Source organism: Agelaius phoeniceus, chromosome 1 (assembly GCF_051311805.1).
Source record: "Agelaius phoeniceus isolate bAgePho1 chromosome 1, bAgePho1.hap1, whole genome shotgun sequence".
NCBI lineage: Eukaryota > Metazoa > Chordata > Aves > Passeriformes > Icteridae > Agelaius > Agelaius phoeniceus.
The window spans coordinates 156060280-156080769 of record NC_135265.1 but is presented as its reverse complement, the minus strand read 5'-3'; the positions used below and the strand labels follow the sequence as shown (position 1 = coordinate 156080769).

The window sequence follows — 20490 nt, the reverse complement described above, 5'->3', positions numbered from 1 at the left end:
TTGGGCTGTAGCTGGGGCCCATCCTTGTCCATAATGGTATGGCCAGGACCTGTCCCTGTCCATAATGGCACTGCCAGGACCTGTCCCTGTCCATAATGGCACTGCCAGGACCCGTCCCTGTCCATAATGGCACTGCCAGGACCCGTCCCTGTCCATAATGGCACTGCCAGGACCTGTCCCATCCATAATGGCACCGCCTGTCCATAAGGACACGGCCACAACCTGTTCCTGTCCATAATGGCACTGCCAGGACCTGTCCCTGTCCATAATGGCACTGCCAGGACCCATCCCAGTCCATAATGGCACTGCCAGGACCCATTCCTGTCCATAATGATGCTGCCAGGACCTTTCCCAGTCTATAATGGCACTGCCAGGATCCATTCCAGTCCACAATGGCACTGCTAGGACCTGTCTCTGTCCATAATGGCACTGCCAGGACCCATCCCAGCCCATAGGGGCTCTGCCAGCTCTTTGTGGTGGCTCTGGGGTGACGCCAGGGGTGTCCCCAGGTGCCCACAGTGCCCTGTGCCCCTGGCAGGCAGCACAAGCTGGAGGAGAACCTGCTCAGGATCCATCCCAGTCCATAATGGCACCACGGGACCCATCCCAGTCCATAACGGCCCTGCCAGGACCCATCCCAGCCCATAGGGGCCCTGCCAGGACCCATCCCTGTCGAAAATGGCACTGCCAGGACCCATCCCAGCCCATAGGGGCCCTGCCAGCTCCCTGTGGTGGCTTTGGGGTGCCCCCAGGTGCCCACAGTGCCCTGTGCCCCACAGGCAGCACAAGCTGGAGGAGAACCTGCTCAGGACCCATCCCAGTCCATAATGGCCCTGCCAGCTCTGTGTGGCGGCTCTGGGGTTCCTCTTTAGGGTGCCCCCAGGTGCCCACAGTGCCCTGTGCCCCACAGGCAGCACAAGCTGGAGGAGAACCTGCTCAGGACCCATCCCAGTCCATAATGGTGCCACCAGGATCCATCCCTGTCCATAATGACCCTGCCCTCTCTGTGTGCTGGCTCTGGGGTGCCCCCAGGTGCCCACAGTGCCCTGTGCCCCACAGGCAGCACAAGCTGGAGGAGAACCTGCTCTTCTCGGGCAAGTTCACGGACGCGCTGCAGGCGCTCATGGACTGGCTGTACCGCGCCGAGCCGCAGCTCAGCGAGGACGCGCCCGTCGGGGGGGACCGCGACCTGGTCGGGGACCTCATGGACAAGCACAAGGTGGGTGGCCCTGGGGGGCGCTGTAGGGACCCCCGGGCTGTGCCCACCCTCGCTGTGGGGCAGGATGGAGCAGGGCCTGCTGGGGACACCCCGGTGTCACCCCAGTCTGGGGTGCCCTCGCCCCTGGTGCTGGAACTGCCCTTCCTCCCTGAGCATCCTCCTCTGGGACCCCATTCCCAGCATTCCCGTGTGCCCCAGAGCTGGGGAGGGGTTGGGGTGCAGGGGACCCTGTGAGGGTTTGGGGTGCAGGGAACGCTGTGAGGGTTTGGGGTGCAGGGGACCCTGTGAGGATTCGGGGTGCACAGGAACCCTGTGTGGGTTTGGGGTGCACAGGAACACTGTGTGGGTTTGGGGTGCACAGGAACACTGTACCCTCTTCTGGGAGGGTTTGGGGTGCATGGGAACCCTGTGAAGGTTTGGGGTACAGGAGAGCGCTGTGAAGGTTTGGGGTGCAGGGAACCCTCTGAGGGTTTGGGGTGCACGGGAACGCTGTGAGGGTTTGGGGGTGCATGGGACCCTGTGGGGGGTTGGGGTGCAGGGGAACCCTGTGAGGGTTTGGGGTGCACAGAAATCCTGTGAGGATTCGGGGTGCACAGGAACCCTGTGTGGGTTTGGGGTGCACAGGAACACTGTACCCTCTTCTGGGAGGGTTTGGGGTGCACGGGAACCCTGTGAAGGTTTGGGGTACAGGAGAGCGCTGTGAAGGTTTGGGGTGCAGGGCAGCCCTGTGCCCACTGCTGTGAGGGTTTGGGGTGCACAGGAACCCTGTGGGGGTTTGGGGTGCACAGGAACTCTGTGGGGGTTTGGGGTGCAGGGAACCCTCTGAGGGTTTGGGGTGCACGGGAACGCTGTGAGGGTTTGGGGGTGCATGGGACCCTGTGAGGGTTTGGGGTGCAGGAGAGCCCTGTGAGAGTTTGGGGTGCAGGGAACCCTGTGAGGGTTTGGGGTGCACAGGAGCCCCGTACACACTGCTGCGAGGTTTTGGGGTGCAGGGGAACCCTATGCCCATTTTTGTGAGGTTTTGGGGTGCAGGGCAACCCTGTTCCCACTGCTGTGAGGGTTTGGGGTGCACAGGAACTCTCCAACCACTTCTGTGAAGGTTTGGGGTGCAGGGGAACCCCGTTCCCACTGCAGTGAGGGTTTGGGGTGCACAGGAGCCCCGTACCCACTGCTGCGAGGTTTTGGGGTGCAGGGGAACCCTTTGCCCGTTGTTGTGAAGTTTTGGGGTGCAGGGGAACCCTTTGCCCGTTGTTGTGAGGTTTTGGGGTGCAGGGGACCCCTATGCCCATTGTTGTGAGGTTTTGGGGTGCAGGGGACCCCTATGCCCACTGCTGTGAGGTTTTGGGGTGCAGGGGAACCCTATGCCCATTGTTGTGAGGTTTTGGGGTGCAGGGGAACCCTTTGCCCCTTGTTGTGAGGTTTTGGGGTGCAGGGGAACCCTATGCCCGTTGTTGCGAGGTTTTGGGGTGCAGGGGACCCCTATGCCCATTGTTGTGAGGTTTTGGGGTGCAGGACACCCCCGCCCAGCCGTGGGGTCCCTGTCGCACGGTCCCCCCGCCCCGCAGGTGTTCCAGAAGGAGCTGGGCAAGCGCGCCAGCTGCATCAAGACGCTGAAGCGCTCGGTGCGGGACCTGACGCGGGGCAGCAGCAGCGTGGACTCGCAGTGGCTGCAGCGGCAGGTGGAGGAGCTCAGCACCCGCTGGGACCTGGTCTGCAAACTCTCCCTGTCCAAACAGGCCCGGCTGGAGGCGGCGCTGCGGCAGGTGAGGGATGGGGGGCGGCGGGGGAGCCCGGGGTTGGGGGGCAGCAGAGGAACCCAGGGTTGGGGGGAAGTGGGGGAACCCCCGGGTGGGGTCTGCAGCAGGGGAACCCCGGGTTGGGGTTTGCAGCGGGGGGAACCCAGGGGTGGGGAGCAGTGGGGGAGCCCCTGGGATTGGGGAGCAGTGAGGGAGCCCCTGGGGTGAGATCTGTAGTGGGGGAACCCCCGGGTTGGGGTCTGCAGCGGAGGAACCCAGGGGTGGGGTTGGCAGTGGGGGGAACCCCCGGGTGGGGTCTGCAGTGGGGGAACCCCCGGGATTTGGGGCAGCAAGGGAATTCCCGGGTTGGGGGGCAGCGGGGGGAACCCAGAGGATTGGGAGGCAGCAGGGGAATCTCAGAGCTGGGGGCAGCGGGGGGAACCCAGGGTTGGGGTCTGCAGTGGGGGAACCCCCGGGATCGGGGGCAGCGGGGGAACCCAGGGTTGGGGTCTGCAGCGGGGGGAACCCCTGGGATTGGGGGCAGCGGGGGAACCCAGGGTTGGGGGGCAGTGGGGGAGCCCCCGGGATGGGGGGCAGCAGGGGGACCCCGGGTTGGGGTGTGCAGCTGGAGCATCGATGTGGGGAGGCTGAGATGGATGTGGGGGTGCGGGGTGGTGGGCTGGGGGGTGGCCGTGTTTTGGGGGTTGCTTGGCTCGTGGGTGGCTGTCATTTGGGGGGTGCTGGGGTGGTGGGTGGCCGCGTTTTGGGGGGTGCTCTGTGGGATGCCCAGGCATGGTGGGTGGCCGTGTTTTGGGTGAGTTTGTGGTGGGTGGCCCTGCTTTGGGGGCAGTTTGGGCAGTGTGTGGCCGTGTTTTGGGGGCAGTTTGGGTGCTGGGTGGCCGTGTTTTGGGGGGTGCTCCATGTGGCCATGTTTTGGGGACAGTTTGGGCGGTGTGTGGCCCTGTTTTGGGGGCAGTTTGGGTGGTGTGTGGCTGTGTTTTGGGGGCAGTTTGGGTGCTGGGTGGCCGTGTTTTGGGGGCAGTTTGGGTGCTGGGTGGCCGTGTTTTGGGGACAGTTTGGGTGGTGGGTGGCCGTGCTCTGGGGAGTTCTCCATGGGGTGCCCAGGAACGGTGGGTGGCTGAGCATCTGGGGAGGTCTTCCAGGCTGCCTGGGTGGTGTTGGGGCTGTGCCTTTTGGGGTTCCCTGTGGGCTGCCCAGCTCGGGGTGTGGTGCTGCGTGGGGCTCTGAGGTTCTGTCGCAAGGTGCCATGGCCGGGTGCCAGGCTGGCTGCTGCCTGCTACAGGTGTGAGTGCATGCACGGTGCCCGGGGCGGGTGGCACAGGGTGGCACAGGGTGGCACAGGGAGGCTCGGAGGGAATGGTGTCCCACTCTAGAGCTGGCTGTGGGGTCTCCCCTCGATCCCTCTGTGGGGCCGGAGCGGGGCTGTCAGCAGCTCTGCCCTGGCACCGCGTGCTGCCAGTGCCTGTGCCAGGGGCTGGGCCATCCCCAGCAGGGCTCAGGGGCCGGCCGGGAGGCTCAGGGGGCCTGCAAGGAGGGCGCTGAGCGGGTCCCCGCTGTGGTGGCAGGCGGAGGAGTTCCACAGCCTGGTGCACTCCTTCCTGGGGCGCCTGACCGAGTCGGAGAAGACCCTCAAGTACGGAGTGTTCCCCGAGGAGGAGGCGGCCGTGCAGGAGTGCCAGGCCCAGCTGCAGGTGGGTGCCAGCCCCCAGCAAACCCCAGCAAACCCCAGCTTTGCCCCAGGACCTCCATCACTGGGCTCAGCCTGCCCCAGAGGGGCTCTGGCATCCCCACAGGGATGTTGGGTGCCACCCCTGAGAGATTTGGGGTGTTGAGTCCCACCACACCGAGCGCATGGGGTTTGGGGCCCCAAATGCCCTGAGGTGGGGAGATTTGGGTACCCCCACCCCAATCCCTCGATCCCAGGGGTGTGGTGGTGTCTGGGGGGCTGGGGCCTGACAGTGCCATGTCCCTGTCCCCCCCAGGAGCTGATGCAGTCCCTGCAGTGCCAGCAGCTGGAGCTGGAGTGCATCACCTCGCTGGGGGAGGAGATCCTCAGCACCTGCCACCCCGACTCCATCATCACCATCAAATCCTGGGTCACGGTCACCAAGAGCCGCTTCCAGGAGGTGAGACAGGGGCCCCATCCCTGCCCGGGGGGCAGAGCGGCACCCACACCTGGGGAAAGCATGGCCCCACACCTGGGGAAAGCACGGCCCCACACCTGGGGAAAGCACGGCCCCACACCTGTCCCAGTGCCCCACACCTGGGGAAAGCACGGCCCCACACCTTTCCCAGTGCCCCACACCTGGGGAAAGCACAGCCCCACACCTGTCCCAGTGCCCCACACCTGGGGAAAGCACAGCCCCACACCTGTCCCAGTGCCCCACACCTGGGGAAAGCACGGCCCCACACCTGGGGAAATCATGGCCCCATACCTGTCCCAGTGCCCCACGCCTGGGGAAAGCACGGCCCCACACCTTTCCCAGTGCCCCATACCTGGGGAAATCATGGCCCCATACCTGGGGAAAGCATGGCCCCACGCCTGGAGAAAGCACGGCCCATACCTGGGGAAAGCACAGCCCCACACCTGGGGAAATCATGGCCCCACACCTGTCCCAGTGCCCCACACCTGGGGAAAGCACAGCCCCACACCTGGGGAAAGCATGGCCCCACACCTGGGGAAAGCATGGCCCCACACCTGTCCCAGTGCCCCACGCCTGTCCCAGTGCCCCACTCCTGTCTCACTGCCCCACACCTGTCCTGCTGCCCCACTCCTGTCCCACTGCCCCACGCCTGTTTCACTGCCCCACATCTGTCCCAGTGCCCCACACCTGTCCCACTGCCCCACATCTATCCCAGTACCCCACGCCTCTCCCACTGCCCCACTCCTGTCCCACTGCCCCACACCTGTCCCAGTGCCCCACACCTGTCCCTCTGCCCCATACCTGTCCCACTGCCCCACGCCTGTCCCAGTACCCCACACCTGTCCCACTGCCCCACGCCTGTCCCAGTACCCCACACCAGTCCCACTGCCCCACACCTGGGGAAAGCATGGCCCCACGTCTGTCCCAGTGCCCCACACCTGTCCTAGTGCCCCACGCCTCTCCCACCACCAGGGACTGCAGCCCCCCCAAGCAGAGCATTGCAGGATCTGGGGGTGCTGAGCCCCAGAGGATCTTGGCCTTGCCAGGGTCACCCCATGGTCCCCCACCCTGTGGCCTCCTGGGGTCACCCCCTTGGAAGTGGTGGCTCATTCCAGTGCAATGGTGGCCACCACACAGCTGAGGCAGGGAAAGGTGGGAGCAGTGTCCCGGGGTCCCACCCCAGACTGTGCTCCCACCATGGCCCAGAGCCGCCCCGGGCTGCTCTGGATTTGTAGGTAAGAGGCTCCTGGGACTGGTCTGGCCAGTTCAGCCGATCCCACACAAAGCCCCTGTTGAGCAGAGAGCTGCAGGATCCGCTCTGGATCTGCCCTGGGGCTGCCCCCCTCACCCCACGCACCCCAAAAAGGGAGAGCAGCTGGCATGGCCACACAGCCCAGACCTGGGGACCCTCAGCATGCGGGGGCAGCACCCCCAGCCCTGCCCCAGCTGCCCAGCAGGAGCCTGGTGCTGCCCCTTGTCCCTGCCCCCGTGTCCCTGCCCCCGTGTCCCTGCCCCATGTCCCAGACCCATATCCCAGACCCATATCCCTGCCCCATATCCCTTCCCCATATCCCTTCCCCATATCCCTTCCCTATATCCCTGTCCCATATCCCTGCCCCATGCCCCTGCCCCATATCTGTGTCCCTGCCTGGTGTCCCTGCCCCATATCCCTTCCCCATGTCCCAGACCCATATCCCAGACCCATATCCTTGCCCCACATCCCTGCCCCACATCCCTGCCCCATATCTCAGCCCTGTGTCCCTACCCTGTGTCCCTGCCCCATATCCCTGCCCAGTGTCCCTCTCCCATCTCCCTGCCCCATATCCCAGCCCCATGTCCCTGCCCCATATCCCAGCCCAGTGTCCCTGCCCCATGTCCCTGCCCAGTGTCCCTGCCCCATGTCACAGACCCATATCCCTGCCCAGTGTTCCAGTCCCATATCTGTGTCCCTTCCCCATATCCCTGCCCTATATCCCGGGGGGGGACCTTGGGGTGCACAGTGGGTGCCACCTCTGCCCAGTGTCCCTGCCCGGTGTCCCTGCTCTGTGTCCCTGCCCCGTGTCCCACCCCCATATCCCAGCCCTGTATCCCAGCCAGGGGACCTCAGGGTGCACACTGGGGTGCCATCCCTGCCTGGTGTCCCTGCCCCATATCCCAGCCCTATATCCCAGGCAGGGGACCTTGGGGTGCCCAGGGGGTGCCATCCCTGCCCCATGTCCCAGCCCCATGTCCAAGGCAGGGGACCTCGGGGTGAGAGCAGTGGGTGCCATCCCTGCCCCATGTCCCTGCCCCATGTGCCTGCCCCCATATCCCTGCCCGGTGTCCCTGCCCTATATCCCAGCCAGGGGACCCTGGGGCGCACACTGGGGTGCCCTCCCCGTGTCCCCATATCCCTGCCCCATATCCCTGCCCCCATGTCTCTGCCCCATATCCCTGCCCCACATCCCAGCCCCACATCCCTGCCCCATGTCCCTACCTGGTGTCCCTGCCCCATATCACAGCCCCATATCCCAGCCCAGTGTCCCTGCCCCATGTCCCTGCCCCATGTCCCAACCCCATGTCCCTGTTCTGTGTCCCAGCCCCATGTCCCTGTCCCGTGTTCCTACCTCATATCCCAGCCCCATATCCCAGCCGGGGTCCCTGGGGCGCACACTGGGGTGCCCTCCCCGTGTCCCCATATCCCAGCCCCATATCCCAGCCCCATATCCCAGCCGGGGTCCCTGGGGCGCACACTGGGGTCCCTCCCCGTGCCCCAGCCCCATATCCCAGCCGGGGTCCCTGGGGCGCACACCGGGGTCGCTCCCCGTGCCCCCCTTGCCCCACGGGCCCCGGCCGCCCCGCAGGTGCTGAGCTGGGCACAGCAGCAGGGCGAGCGGCTGCGGGCGCAGGCGGCGGCGCTGGCGGCCGAGCGGGAGGACACGGAGCAGCTGCTGGACTGGATCACGGCGGCCGAGGAGGCGCTGGGGCTGCGCGACCAGGAGCCGCTGCCCGAGGAGGCCGAGCAGCTGGAGGAGCTCAGCGCCCAGCACGCGGTGAGGGACCCCGAAACCGGCTGGCCTTGGGGACAGGGGGACCCCAAAACCGGCTGGCCTTGGGGACAGGGGGACCCCCCTGACACACCCCGGCTGGCCTTGGGGACAGGGGGACCCCGAAACCGGCTGGCCCTGGGGACAGGGGGACCCCGAAACCGGCTGGCCCTGGGGACAGGGGGACCCCCCTGACACACCCCGGCTGGCCCTGGAGACAGGGGGACCCCGAAACCGGCTGGCCTTGGGGACAGGGGGACCCCGAAACCGGCTGGCCCTGGGGAGAGGGGGACCCCGAAACCGGCTGGCCTTGGGGACAGGGGGACCCCCCCGACACACCCCGGCCGGCCCTGGGCCAGGAGCTGGCCTGACCGAGGAGTTTGGGAGGACAGGGCTCCTGGGTGGTGCTGCTTTGGTACAGGGGGGCTGTGGAATATGGGGGCTGTGGAGTATGGGGGCTGTGGAGTATGGGGGGGTGGGGAATATGGGGGGTCTGGGGAGCACGGGGGGCTGTGGGGCACGGGGGGCTGTGGAGAATGGGGGGCTCTGGAGCACAGGAGGCCGGGGAGCACAGGGAGCTGGGGGGCTCTGGAGAACAGGGGGGTGGGAAGCATGGGGTGCTGTGGAGAACAGGGGGCTGTGGAACACAAGGAACTGGGGTCTCTGGGGCACGGGGGGGGGGGTTGTGGAGAACAGGGGGCTGGGGAGCACTGGGGGGGCTCTGAAGCACGGGGGGGGTTGTGGAATATGGGGGGGCTGGGGAGCACTGGGGGATGGGGAGCACGGGGGGGCTGTGGAATATGGGGGGGTCTGGGGAACACAGGGGGCACGGGGGGCTGTGGAGCACAGAGTGGGTTGTGGAGCATGGGGGGCTGTGGAATATGGGGGGCTGTGGGGCACGGGGAACTGGGGGGCTGTGGAGAATGGGGGGCTCTGGAGTAGAGGGAGCTGTGGAGCACGGGGAACTGGGGGGCTCTGGAACACAGGGAACTGGGGGGCTCTGGAGCACAGGGGGCTGTGCAGAATGGGGGCTCTGGAGCACAGGGAACTGGGGGGCTCTGGTGGAGCACGGGGGGCTCTGGAGCACAGGGAACTGGGGGGCTCTGGAGCACGGGGGGCTCTGGAGCACAGGGGGCTGTGGAGCACAGGGAACTGGTGGAGCACAGGGGGCTGTGGAGCACAGGGAACTGGGGGGCTCTGGTGGAGCGCGGGGGGCTCTGTTGGAGTACGGGGGGCTCTGGTGGAGCACAGGGAACTGTGCCAGCCCGCGCTCAGCACCAGCCCTCCTCCGCAGGTGTTCATGGAGGAGCTGAACCGCAAGCAGCCTGACGTGGAGAAGGTGACCAAGAGCTGCAAGCGGAAGCTGGCGGTGGAGCTGGGCCCCCCGGCCACCCGCCGACTGGCCACACGTAAGGAAACCCATGGGCGCCCCCCTCCCACGGCCCGGACCCCCGGGCGCCCCTGACCCCGCTGTCCGCAGGTCGCCGCAGCGGCGGGAAGGCGCAGGGCACGGCGGCGGCGCCGCTCGGGGGGCTGGAGCCGCAGACGCCGCTGATGGCGCAGCTCCTGCACCGCTGGCAGCAGCTCTGGCTGCTGGCCCTGGACCGGCAGTACCGGCTGGAGACGGCCCTGCAGCGCCTGCGGGAGGTAGGGCTGGCACACGGGGGTCCCCCTGCCCTGCGGGGTCCTCAGCAGCTCCTCTCATCTTCTGCCCATGGGGGGATGCCCTAACCCTAACCATGGGGGCCCTCTCGACCAGGTCATGGGGATGGGGTCAGCAGCCCCAGTGCCTGTCCCTGCAGGGGTCTGTGCCCTGTCCCTGTCCCTCCCTACCCTGTCCCTGTCCCTGCAGGGGTCTGTGCCCTGTCCCTGTCCCTCCCTACCCGGTCCCTGTCCCTGCAGGGGTCTGTGCCCTCCCTACCCTGTCCCTGTCCCTGCAGGGTCGGTGCCCTGTCCCTGTCCCTCCCTACCCTGTCTCTGCCCATGCAGGGGTCTGTGCCCCGTCCCTGTCCCTGTCCCTGTCCCTGCAGGGGTCTGTGCCCTGTCCCTGTCCCTCCCTACCCTGTCCCTGTCCCTCCCATGGGTGCACCCTGACACCCCAGAGGGGCTGCTGGTGCACCACAGAGTGGGGGTCCTGGTCAGAGACCCCCCCCAACCTTGCAGCCGTGGCAGGGCCAGGGCTGGGAGCAGGCAGGCCATGGAGCTGGGGCTGGGCACAGTGGGCACAGTGTGGTGAACCAGGCTGGGGTGGGGGGCGTGAGGGGGGCATGAGGGGGTCCTGCTCATCCCCTCCGTGCCCCTCCCAGCTGGAGGAGTTCGCGCACTTTGACTTCGGGGTCTGGAGGAAGCGCTACATGCAGTGGATCAGCCAGATGAAGTCCCGCGTCCTGGACGTGTTCCGCGGCATCGACAGGGACCAGGACGGGCGCATCAGCCAGCGGGAGTTCATCGAGAGCGTCCTCGCCTCCAGTGCGTGCCCAGGGGCGCTGGAGGGGGCTGAGGGGCTGGAACTGGGGGGCTGATGGTCTCTCTGTACCCCCCCCGCCCCCAGAGTTCCCCACCAACGTCCTGGAGATGAACGCCGTGGCCACCATCTTCGACATGAACGGCGACGGCTTCATCGACTACTACGAGTTCGTCAGCGCCCTGCACCCCAACCGGGACCCGCTGCGCCGCTCCGCCGACGCCGACCAGATCCAGGACGAGGTGTGGGGCGGGGCAGCGGGGCTGGGGGGCGGCTGGAAGGGTGGGGATCCCGCCCGGCGCTGAGCTGAGCGTGCCCCCGCAGGTGAACCGGCAAGTGGCCCAGTGCAACTGCGCCAAGCGCTTCCAGGTGGAGCAGATCAGCGCCAACAGGTACCGGGTAAGTGCCCAGGCCGGGACCTGCTCTGACACCTGTGCCCAGCCCCGTGCCCTGGGCAGGGGTCCTGCAGTGCCTGTGTGCCAGGGCAGGGATGGGGCACATCCCCGTGCCTGCTCAGGGGTCCTGCAGTGCCCGTGTGCCAGGGCAGCGAGGGGGCACATCCCTGTGCCCATACAGGGGTCCTGCAGTGCCTGTGTGCCAGGGCAGGGATGGGGCACATCCCCGTGCCCATACAGGGGTCCTGCAGTGCCCGTGTGCCAGGGCAGCGAGGGGGCACATCCCCATGCTCTGTGTGCCAGGGCAGGGATGGGGCACATCCCCGTGCCCATACAGGGGTCCTGCAGTGCTCGTGTGCCAGGGCATGTAGGGGGCACATCCCCGTGCCCATACAGGGGTCCTGCAGTGCCCGTGTGCCAGGGCAGGGAGGGGGCACATCCCCGTGCTCTGTGTGCCAGGGCATGGAGGGAGCACATCCCCGTGCCCATACAGGGGTCCTGCAGTGCCCGTGTGCCAGGGCATGGAGAGGGCACATCCCTGTGCTCTGTGTGCCAGGGCATGGAGGGAGCACATCCCCGTGCCCATACAGGGGTCCTGCAGTGCCCGTGTGCCAGTGTTTTGCAGAGATAACCAAAACCCCACAACTTTTGTGCAAGTTGTAAAGCCGGTATGTTTATTATTACATGTGGAGATCACTCTCCTTAAAAGACATGTGTACCTCTGGGAACTTCAGGTCTTTTTTATCCCCCTCTCAAATACATATCCATACAATTTCACAATAGGTTCATACATATTCATTTTCACGAATTTCGCGTGACATTTGCTGCTAGTTCTTCTTTATCAGAAGGAATTCCTTGGTCAGGTTGACCTGCTCTCACAGCAGTCTCTGTTTCTCTTTATCACCTTGTGTTCCCCCCCCTTATCTCTGTCCTTCACTGAATCAGTTTCCCTGAGCCCAGGCTTTGCAGTCAGGCTACACAGCCATGTTTTCTAACCACAGACTCAACTCAGAGGTGTACATTTCACCTAAATCAAAACAGATTTCTACTCTGGAGAATTTCTGCTTTGTTTCACTGAGGCGGGGAGGGGGCACATCCCATGGGGGCAGTGCCCATGTGCCAGGGCGAGCAGGGGCCACATCCCTGTGCCCCGAGGAGCCCCAGCCCCTGTGGGAGGGTGTAGAATTTGCAAGGCAACTCCAACAGCGGAAGAGATGAGAACCTTGACTCCATGTTTCATGGAGGCTGATTCATTATTTTATGATATATATATTATATTGAAAGAAAATGATACACTAAAACTATACTAAAGAAAGAGAAAGGAGATATCAGAAGGCTAGAAAAGAACGAAATGAATAAAAAAAATCTTGTGACTGCTCACAGCCTCGACACAGGCGGCTGTCATTGGTCATCAAGTAAAAACAATTTCACACGCTGAGTAAACAATTCTCCAAACCACATTCCAAAACAGCAAAACGTGAAGAAGCTGAAGCTTCTCAGCTTCTCGGGAGAAAAGATCCTAACGAAAGGATTTTCCATAAAATACGTCCGTGACAGGAGGGCAGTGCCAGTGGGGCCGGGGGGGCGGCAGGGAGGGGCAGGCCTGGGTGCTGCTGCCCCCCTTCCCAAGGCCCAGCCCTGCCCCAGCGTCCCTCTCCCCGCAGTTCGGGGAGTCCCAGCAGCTGCGGATGGTGCGGATCCTGCGCAGCACCCTCATGGTGCGGGTGGGCGGCGGCTGGATCGCCCTGGACGAGTTCCTGGTGAAGAACGACCCCTGCAGAGGTGAGGGTGGGGGTCCCACTGTGGGGTCCCACGGTGCCTGGTGCGGGGCCATGGGGGGCACAGCATTCCCCAGGGTAACCCTCGCCCCCTCTGCTGTCCCCAGTGAAGGGAAGGACCAACCTGAAGATCAACGAGAAGTACCTGTCCTCGGACGTCTTCGGAGCCGCTGCCAGGTGCGCCGGGACCCAGTCGGCCGCCTCCTCCAAAGTGCTGTCCCCGAGCCGCTCCAACTCCAGCCTCAGCCTCTACAGCAGCGCCTCGGCCCCCAGCAGCCCCCTGGCCAGGAAGGTACGGGCCGCCGAGCCCCCCCCCCTGCAGTACCGAGCCCCCCAACCCTCCCGCCGGGGCCTCTGACCCTCACCCTCATCCTCATCCTCACCCTCATCCTCACCCTCATCCTCATCCTCACCCTCATCCTCATCCTCACCCTCATCCTCACCCTCACCCTCATCCTAACCTTTACCCTCATCCTCATCCTCATCCTCACCCTCATCCTCATCCTCATCCTCATCCTCACCCTCATCCTCACCCTCATCCTCACCCTCATCCTCATCCTCATCCTCACCCTCATCCTCATCCTCACCCTCATCCTCACCCTCATCCTCATCCTCACCCTCACCCTCACCCTCATCCTCATCCTCACCCTCATCCTCATCCTCATCCTCATCCTCACCCTCATCCTCACCCTCATCCTCATCCTCACCCTCATCCTCATCCTCATCCTCACCCTCATCCTCATCCTCACCCTCATCCTCACCCTCATCCTCATCCTCACCCTCATCCTCATCCTCACCCTCATCCTCATCCTCACCCTCATCCTCACCCTCACCCTCACCCTCATCCTCACCCTCATCCTCATCCTCATCCTCACCCTCACCCTCATCCTCACCCTCACCCTCATCCTCATCCTCACCCTCATCCTCACCCTCATCCTCATCCTCATCCTCACCCTCATCCTCATCCTCACCCTCATCCTCATCCTCATCCTCACCCTCACCCTCACCCTCACCCTCATCCTCACCCTCATCCTCACCCTCATCCTCACCCTCATCCTCATCCTCACCCTCACCCTCACCCTCATCCTCATCCTCACCCTCATCCTCATCCTCACCCTCATCCTCATCCTCACCCTCACCCTCACCCTCACCCTCACCCTCATCCTCACCCTCACCCTCATCCTCACCCTCCCCAGTCGGTGCTGCGGAGGACGCGCTCCGGGGACCGCTGCCCGCGCTCCCGGGGCTCGGGGCTGCCCGACGGAGCGGAGCTGCAGTTCAGCGCGGCTGAGGAGAGCCTGCCTGTGGCACCCCCAGGTGAGCGCCCTGGGGCTGGGGGGCACCGGGGAGCCGGGCTGGGGGGCACCCCGAGGCTGTGGGGCACTGGGGAGCCGGGCTGGGGGGCGCTCCCGGGCGGGGGGGCACCGGGGAGCCGGGCTGGGGGGCACCCCGAGGCTGTGGGGCACTGGGGAGCCGGGCTGGGGGGCACCCCGAGTCTGTGGGGCACTGGGGAGCCGGGCTGGGGGGCACCCCGAGTCTGTGGGGCACTGGGGAGCCGGGCTGGGGGGCACCGGGGAGCCGGGCTGGGGGGCACCCCGAGGCTGTGGGGCACTGGGGAGCCGGGCTGGGGGGCACACCCAGGCTGGGGGCACCGGGGAGCCGGGCTGGGGGGCACCCCGAGTCTGTGGGGCACTGGGGAGCCGGGCTGGGGGGCACCCCGAGTCTGTGGGGCACTGGGGAGCCGGGCTGGGGGACATCCCCGGGCTGGGGGGCACCGGGGAGCCGGGCTGGGGGGCGCTCCCGGTCTGGGGGGCACTGGGGAGCCGGGCTGGGGGGCACCGGGGAGCCGGGCTGGGGGGCACTGGGGAGCCGGGCTGGGGGGCACCCCCGGTCTGGGGGCACCGCGGAGCCGGGCTGGGGGGCACCCCGAGGCTGTGGGGCACCGGGGAGCCGGGCTGGGGGACACCCCCAGCCTGAGGGGCACGGCGGAGCCGGGCTCGGTGCGCGCTGTGCCGCAGGGCAGCGGGGCTGTGTCGCCCCGTCCCTCGCAGCGCTGGAGCCGGGGCGGGCAGAGCTCCGCGCTCCATCCATCCATGCCCTCCGTGCCCCCGCAGAGCCGCCCGAAGGGTCCCCTCCGGAGCGCTGCAGCCCCTGCCGCTGAGCCCCGCGCCCGCCCTGCGCCCAGCACCTCGGCCGGCCCCACTCAGGACCCTCCTTCCTCCACGGGGCCGCGCCCCCCGCGGGTCTCGGGCCCGGCGCTGCGGCCCCCCCGAGCGGGGCTGAGCTGGACGGCCCGCACCGATCGCGCCGCCGGGGCCCGTTCCAGAGGATATGCAAGCATCTCCCGACAGCCAGCGAGCCCCGGGCTCCCGCCCCGCGGCTCCGCTCCCAGCGCCCGGGGCTGCGGGACCAGCCGGGCGCCCCCTGCCCTTCCCCCGGTCGGCCGGCTCGGTACCCCCGGCACCGGGCCTCGCTCACCGGGGTCCCCGCGGTGCCTCCCACGCCCCGGCGGGAGGCGGCCGGGCTCGGTACCGGGCACCGGGCGGATGCCGAGCCCCGTTTCTGGTGCTAACCCTCACCCCTCGGCCTTGGGGGTGCTCCGACCGCCCCCGGCCCCGGGGGTCCCGTCCCGCCGGCGGCACCGGGGGCAGCGCGACCCCCGCCCCGCCGCCGCATGCCCGCGCCACCCCCGCTAACCGGAGAGCAGTAGAGCTGAATGTAACCCCGGCCGGGCCCGCCCGCCGCCACAATAAACTGTAGTGAGGTTCCTTTTTCTACCGGCGCCCCGTCTGTCCGTCCGTCCGTCCGTCCGCGCGGGGAGGGGCTCCGCGCCGTGCCTCGGCCTGCTTGCCCCTCTGCAGAAGGAGGGGTCCGTCGGTCGGTCTGTCTGTCTGTCTGTCTGTCTGCTTGGGGAGGGAGGCTGCAGTCTGTCAGTCTTTCTTTCTGGACAAGGGGCTGCAGTCCGTCAGTCTGTCCACCTGCTCAGTACAAGGGGCTGCAGTCTGTCTGTTTGTCTGTATGCTCAGGACAAGGGGCTGCAGTCTGTCAGTCTGTCCATCTGCTCGGAACAGGGGCTGCAGTCTGTCTGTCTGTCTGTCTGTCTGGACAAGGTGCTGCAGTCCGTCAGTCTGACCGTCTGCTCAGAACAGGGGCTGCAGTACATCTGTCTGTCTGCCTGTCTGTCTGTCTGGGCAAGGAGCTGCAGTCCATCAGTCCGTCAGTCTGTCAGTCTGTCAGGACAAGGGGCTGCAGTCTGTCAGTCTGTCTGTCTGGACAAGGAGCTGCAGTCCATCAGTCTGTCAGTCTGTCTGTCTGGACAAGGGGCTGCAGTCTGACAGTCTGTCTGCGCTCAGGACAAGGGTCTGCAGTCCATCAGTCTGTCCATCTGACCAGTACAATGTGCTGCAGTCTGTCCATCTGTCTATCTGACCAGGACAATGTGCTGCAGTCTGTCAGTCTGTCTGTGTACTCAGGGCAAGGGGCTGCAGTCCGTCAGTCTGTCAGTCTGTCTGTCTGGACAAGGTGCTGCAGTCCGTCAGTCTGTCCATCTGCTCAGTGTAAGGGGCTGAAGTCTGTCTGTCTGTATGCTCAGGGCAAGGGGCTGCAGTCTGTCTGTCTGTCCGTCTGCTTGAAACACGGGCTGCAGTACATCTGTCTGTCTGCCTGTCTGCCTGTCTGTCTGGACAAGGAGCTGCAGTCTGTCAGTCTGTCTGTGCTCAGGACAAGGGTCTGCAGTCCATCAGTCTGTCCATCTGACCAGGACAAGGAGCTGCAGTCTGTCAGTCTGTCTGTGTACTCAGGGCAAGGGGCTGCAGTCCGTCAGTCTGTCAGTCTGTTAGTCTGTCTGTCAGGACAAGGGGCTGCAGTCCGTCAGTCTGTCAGTCTGTCTGTCAGGACAAGGGGCTGCAGTCCGTCAGTCTGTCAGTCTGTCAGTCTGTCAGTCTGTCAGTCTGTGTGCTCAGGACAAGGGGCTGCAGTCTGTCCATCTGTCTGTCAGGACAAGGGGCTGCAGTCCGTCAGTCTGTCCACCCCTCACTGCACTGTCTTGGTAGGGGGTGTCCCACCAGCACAGCAGGTGCCACCCGCGTGGTCGCACCCAGTGGCACCCGGTAGCCGGGCAGGGCCAGGCAGGGCTGGGCAGGGCTGGGTGTGTCCCAGCCGGGGGCACCGGAGCCCCGGGAGCTGCAGCGGTGCCAGCTGTGCCGCGGCCCCTCCTTTCCACAGAAGGCATTGCTGCCATTCCTGCCGCTGGCATTCCAGCTGGCACCAGGACCAACCGTGGGCAGCACGGAGCGAGGCCACAGCCCTGTCCTGGGTGTCCCCATCCAGCAGGGTCCTGGCAGCTGTGCATCCATCCCTGTGTGTCCCCACCCAGCAGGGTCCTGGCAGCTGTGCATCCATCCCCTGTGTGTCCCCACCCAGCAGGGTCCTGGCAGCTGCGCATCCATCCCTGTGTGTCCATGTCCAGCAGGGTCCTGGCAGCTGTGCATCCATCCCTGTGTGTCCATGTCCAGCAGGGTCCTGGCAGCTGAGCATCCATCCCTGTGTGTCCCCATCCAGCAGGGTCCTGGCAGCTGTGCATCCATCCCTGGGTGTCCCCATCCAGCAGGGTCCTGGCAGCTGTGCATCCATCCCTGTGTGTCCCCATCCAGCAGGGTCCTGGCAGCTGAGCATCCATCCCTGGGTGTCCCCATCCAGCAGGGTCCTGGCAGCTGTGCATCCATCCCTGGGTGTCCATGTCCAGCAGGGTCCTGGCAGCTGTGCATCCATCCCTGGGTGTCCCCATCCAGCAGGGTCCTGGCAGCTGTGCATCCATCCCTGTGTGTCCATGTCCAGCAGGGTCCTGGCAGCTGTGCATCCATCCCTGGGTGTCCCCATCCAGCAGGGTCCTGGCAGCTGTGCATCCATCCCTGGGTGTCCCCATCCAGCAGGGTCCTGGCAGCTGTGCATCCATCCCTGGGTGTCCCCATCCAGCAGGGTCCTGGCAGCTGTGCATCCATCCCTGTGTGTCCATGTCCAGCAGGGTCCTGGCAGCTGTGCATCCATCCCCTGTGTGTCCCCATCCAGCAGGGTCCTGGCAGCTGTGCATCCATCCCTGGGTGTCCATGTCCAGCAGGGTCCTGGCAGCTGTGCATCCATCCCTGGGTGTCCATGTACAGCAGGGTCCTGGCAGCTGTGCATCCATCCCTGTATGTCCATGTCCAGCAGGGTCCTGGCAGCTGTGCATCCATCCCTGTGTGTCCATGTCCAGCAGGGTCATCTCACCCACACTTGTTTGCCCATGGAAATCTCAGCCACATTCATTTGCCCGTGGAAATCTCAGCCACATTCCTGTGCCCATGGAAATCTCAGCCACATTTTTGTGCCTATGGAACTCTCACCCACATTCGTGTGCCCATGGAAATGTCACCCACATTCGTTTGCCCATGGAACTCTCACCCACATTTGTGTGCCCGTGGAAATGTCAGCCACATTCGTTTGCCCATGGAAATATCACCCACATTCCTGTGCCCATGGAAATCTCAGCCACATTCCTGTCCCCTTGGAAATCTCAGCCACCACTCCCAGCTGGTGCAACGTGCCTGGCACCACTGGCACCACCGGCCCCACGGCTGGTGCCAGCCGCATCCCGAGCCCGAGGCAGCGGCGCTGGCTCGGCAAGCACAGGCAGCAGGCACGGCGGGGCCCACACCAAACTGCTCGGTGTTTGTGCTGTGGTGCAGCCCCAGAGCTGCTGGCAGCTGGCAGCAAGGCTGGCAGGGATTCCACAGACAGGCACACCCACACGGAGCACGGGAATGGGCACACGGGAGCTTCACCCGCTGGAAATGCACCCGCTCAGAAATTCAGTGTGCTCGGGGAGACGGGGTGGGGAGCGGGGATGTCCTGGCAGAGCCTCCGGGGCTCTTTGGGGTTGGTGCTGAGTTTGAGGGGTCCCACTGCCAGGGCAGCAGGTGAGCGGGTGGGGAGTGGGGCTCCAGGTGGGACCATCAGCCCCATGGTGGGGCCATCAGACCCAGGTGGGACCATCAGCCCCATGGTGGGGCCATCAGCCCCAGATAGAACCATCAGCCTCAGGTGGGGCCATCAGCCTCAGGTGAGGCCATCAGCCCCATGGTGGGACCATCAGCCCCATGGTGGGGCCATCAGACCCAGATAGAACCATCAGACCCATGATGGGACCATCAGCCCCATGATGGGACCATCAACCCCATGGTGGGACCATCAGCCCCACACAAGACTATCCTGCCCTGTATTGGGACCATCAGCCCCATGGTGGGACCATCAGCCCCAGATAGAACCATCAGCCCCAGACAGGACCATCAGCCTCAGGTGGGACCATCCTGCCCCATGGAAACCCCATCCTGCCCCACAGAAACCAGCTCCTGCGACATGGAAACCCCATCCTGCCTGGCCCCATAGAAACCACCAACCTGCCCCACAGAAACCACCATCCTGCCCCACGGAAACCCCATCCTGCCCCATGGAAACCCCATCCTGCTCCACAGAAACCCCACCCTGCCCCACAGAAATCACCATCAGCCCCATGGAAACCACCATCAGCCCCATGGAAACCCCATCCTGCCCCATGGAAACCCCATCCTGCCCCACAGAAACCCCATCCTACCCCATGGAAACCCCATCCTGCCCCACAGAAATCACCATCAGCCCCATGGAAACCACCATCCTGCCCCACAGAAATCACCATCCTGCCCCACAGAAACCACCATCCAGCCCCACAGCAGAAACCACCATCCAGCCCCACAGCAGAAAGCACCATCCTGCCCCACAGCAGAAACCACCATCCTGCCCCATGCAAACCACCATCCAGCCCCATGGAAACCTCAATCCTGCCCCCCAATTCTCAATTCAGTCAAAGAAAGAACAGAGGTAATTTCTCCCATTGGAGAGAATAATTTCGAGTCAAAGAAAGAACGGAGATAATCTCTCCCATTGGATGGATTGGGCTGAGCCTGGGAATCTCAGAGAAGAAGCCTTCAAACAATTATTATCTCTCTTTCTGTGGCCATTGTTTACAGTTGTGGTTCTCCACAGTGTTTTATTCACAGTCAGTGTGAGATGCTCCTCCTTTGAGACCCATCGAGTCTCACCCCAGCGAGTCACATCATGAAAAGTCCCGCTACTCTCATTAAAAGCTTTTGCCTTCTGATCCACCTGGAGCCTTTCTCGGCATCCCTGACTCAGCAGCGTCAGCCCCGCGGGGTGGGGAGGGTGGGGAGGGTGGCTGCTCACAGCCGAGCTGGCCTGGCCCCCGCTGCTGCCACCAGAGCCCCCCAGGAATGGGGTCTGCTCACCCTGCTGCCTGTCCTGGGGCTGTCCGTGAGCCTGGGCTGACAGCACGGGGACAGACGGACACAGCACAGGGGGTGGCGGCGTTTGAGGACGAGGGGAGAGATGAGAACTTGACCCTGTGTTTCAGAAGGCTGATATACTATATTATATTATATTATATTATATTATGTTATGTTATGTTATGTTATGTTATGTTATGTTATATTATATTATATTATATATTATCATATTACATTATATCATATTACATTATATTATATTATCATATTACATTATATCATATTACATTATATTACATTACATTATATTATATTATTACACTACATTATATTATACATTACATTACATTATATTACATGACATATGCTATACTAAAACTATACTAAAGAGAGA

General features: G+C 64.4%; 1 protein-coding gene across 1 annotated transcript in view; it reads left to right on the top strand.

Annotated features, from left to right (window-relative positions):
• PLEC (plectin) overlaps positions 1-15558 on the top strand; it is a 101687-nt gene extending 86129 nt beyond the window's left edge. The window contains exons 60-73 of the mRNA XM_077176007.1: positions 1060-1219; positions 2785-2982; positions 4542-4667; positions 4959-5102; positions 7964-8152; positions 9441-9555; positions 9627-9793; positions 10453-10615; positions 10698-10852; positions 10935-11009; positions 12670-12787; positions 12891-13075; positions 13980-14100; positions 14898-15558. Of these exons, the coding sequence (XP_077032122.1) occupies positions 1060-1219; positions 2785-2982; positions 4542-4667; positions 4959-5102; positions 7964-8152; positions 9441-9555; positions 9627-9793; positions 10453-10615; positions 10698-10852; positions 10935-11009; positions 12670-12787; positions 12891-13075; positions 13980-14100; positions 14898-14944 (1963 nt within the window). The 3' untranslated portion in view covers positions 14945-15558. The remainder of the gene's footprint in view (positions 1-1059; positions 1220-2784; positions 2983-4541; positions 4668-4958; positions 5103-7963; positions 8153-9440; positions 9556-9626; positions 9794-10452; positions 10616-10697; positions 10853-10934; positions 11010-12669; positions 12788-12890; positions 13076-13979; positions 14101-14897) is intronic.
• The last annotated feature ends 4932 nt before the right edge of the window (positions 15559-20490 follow it).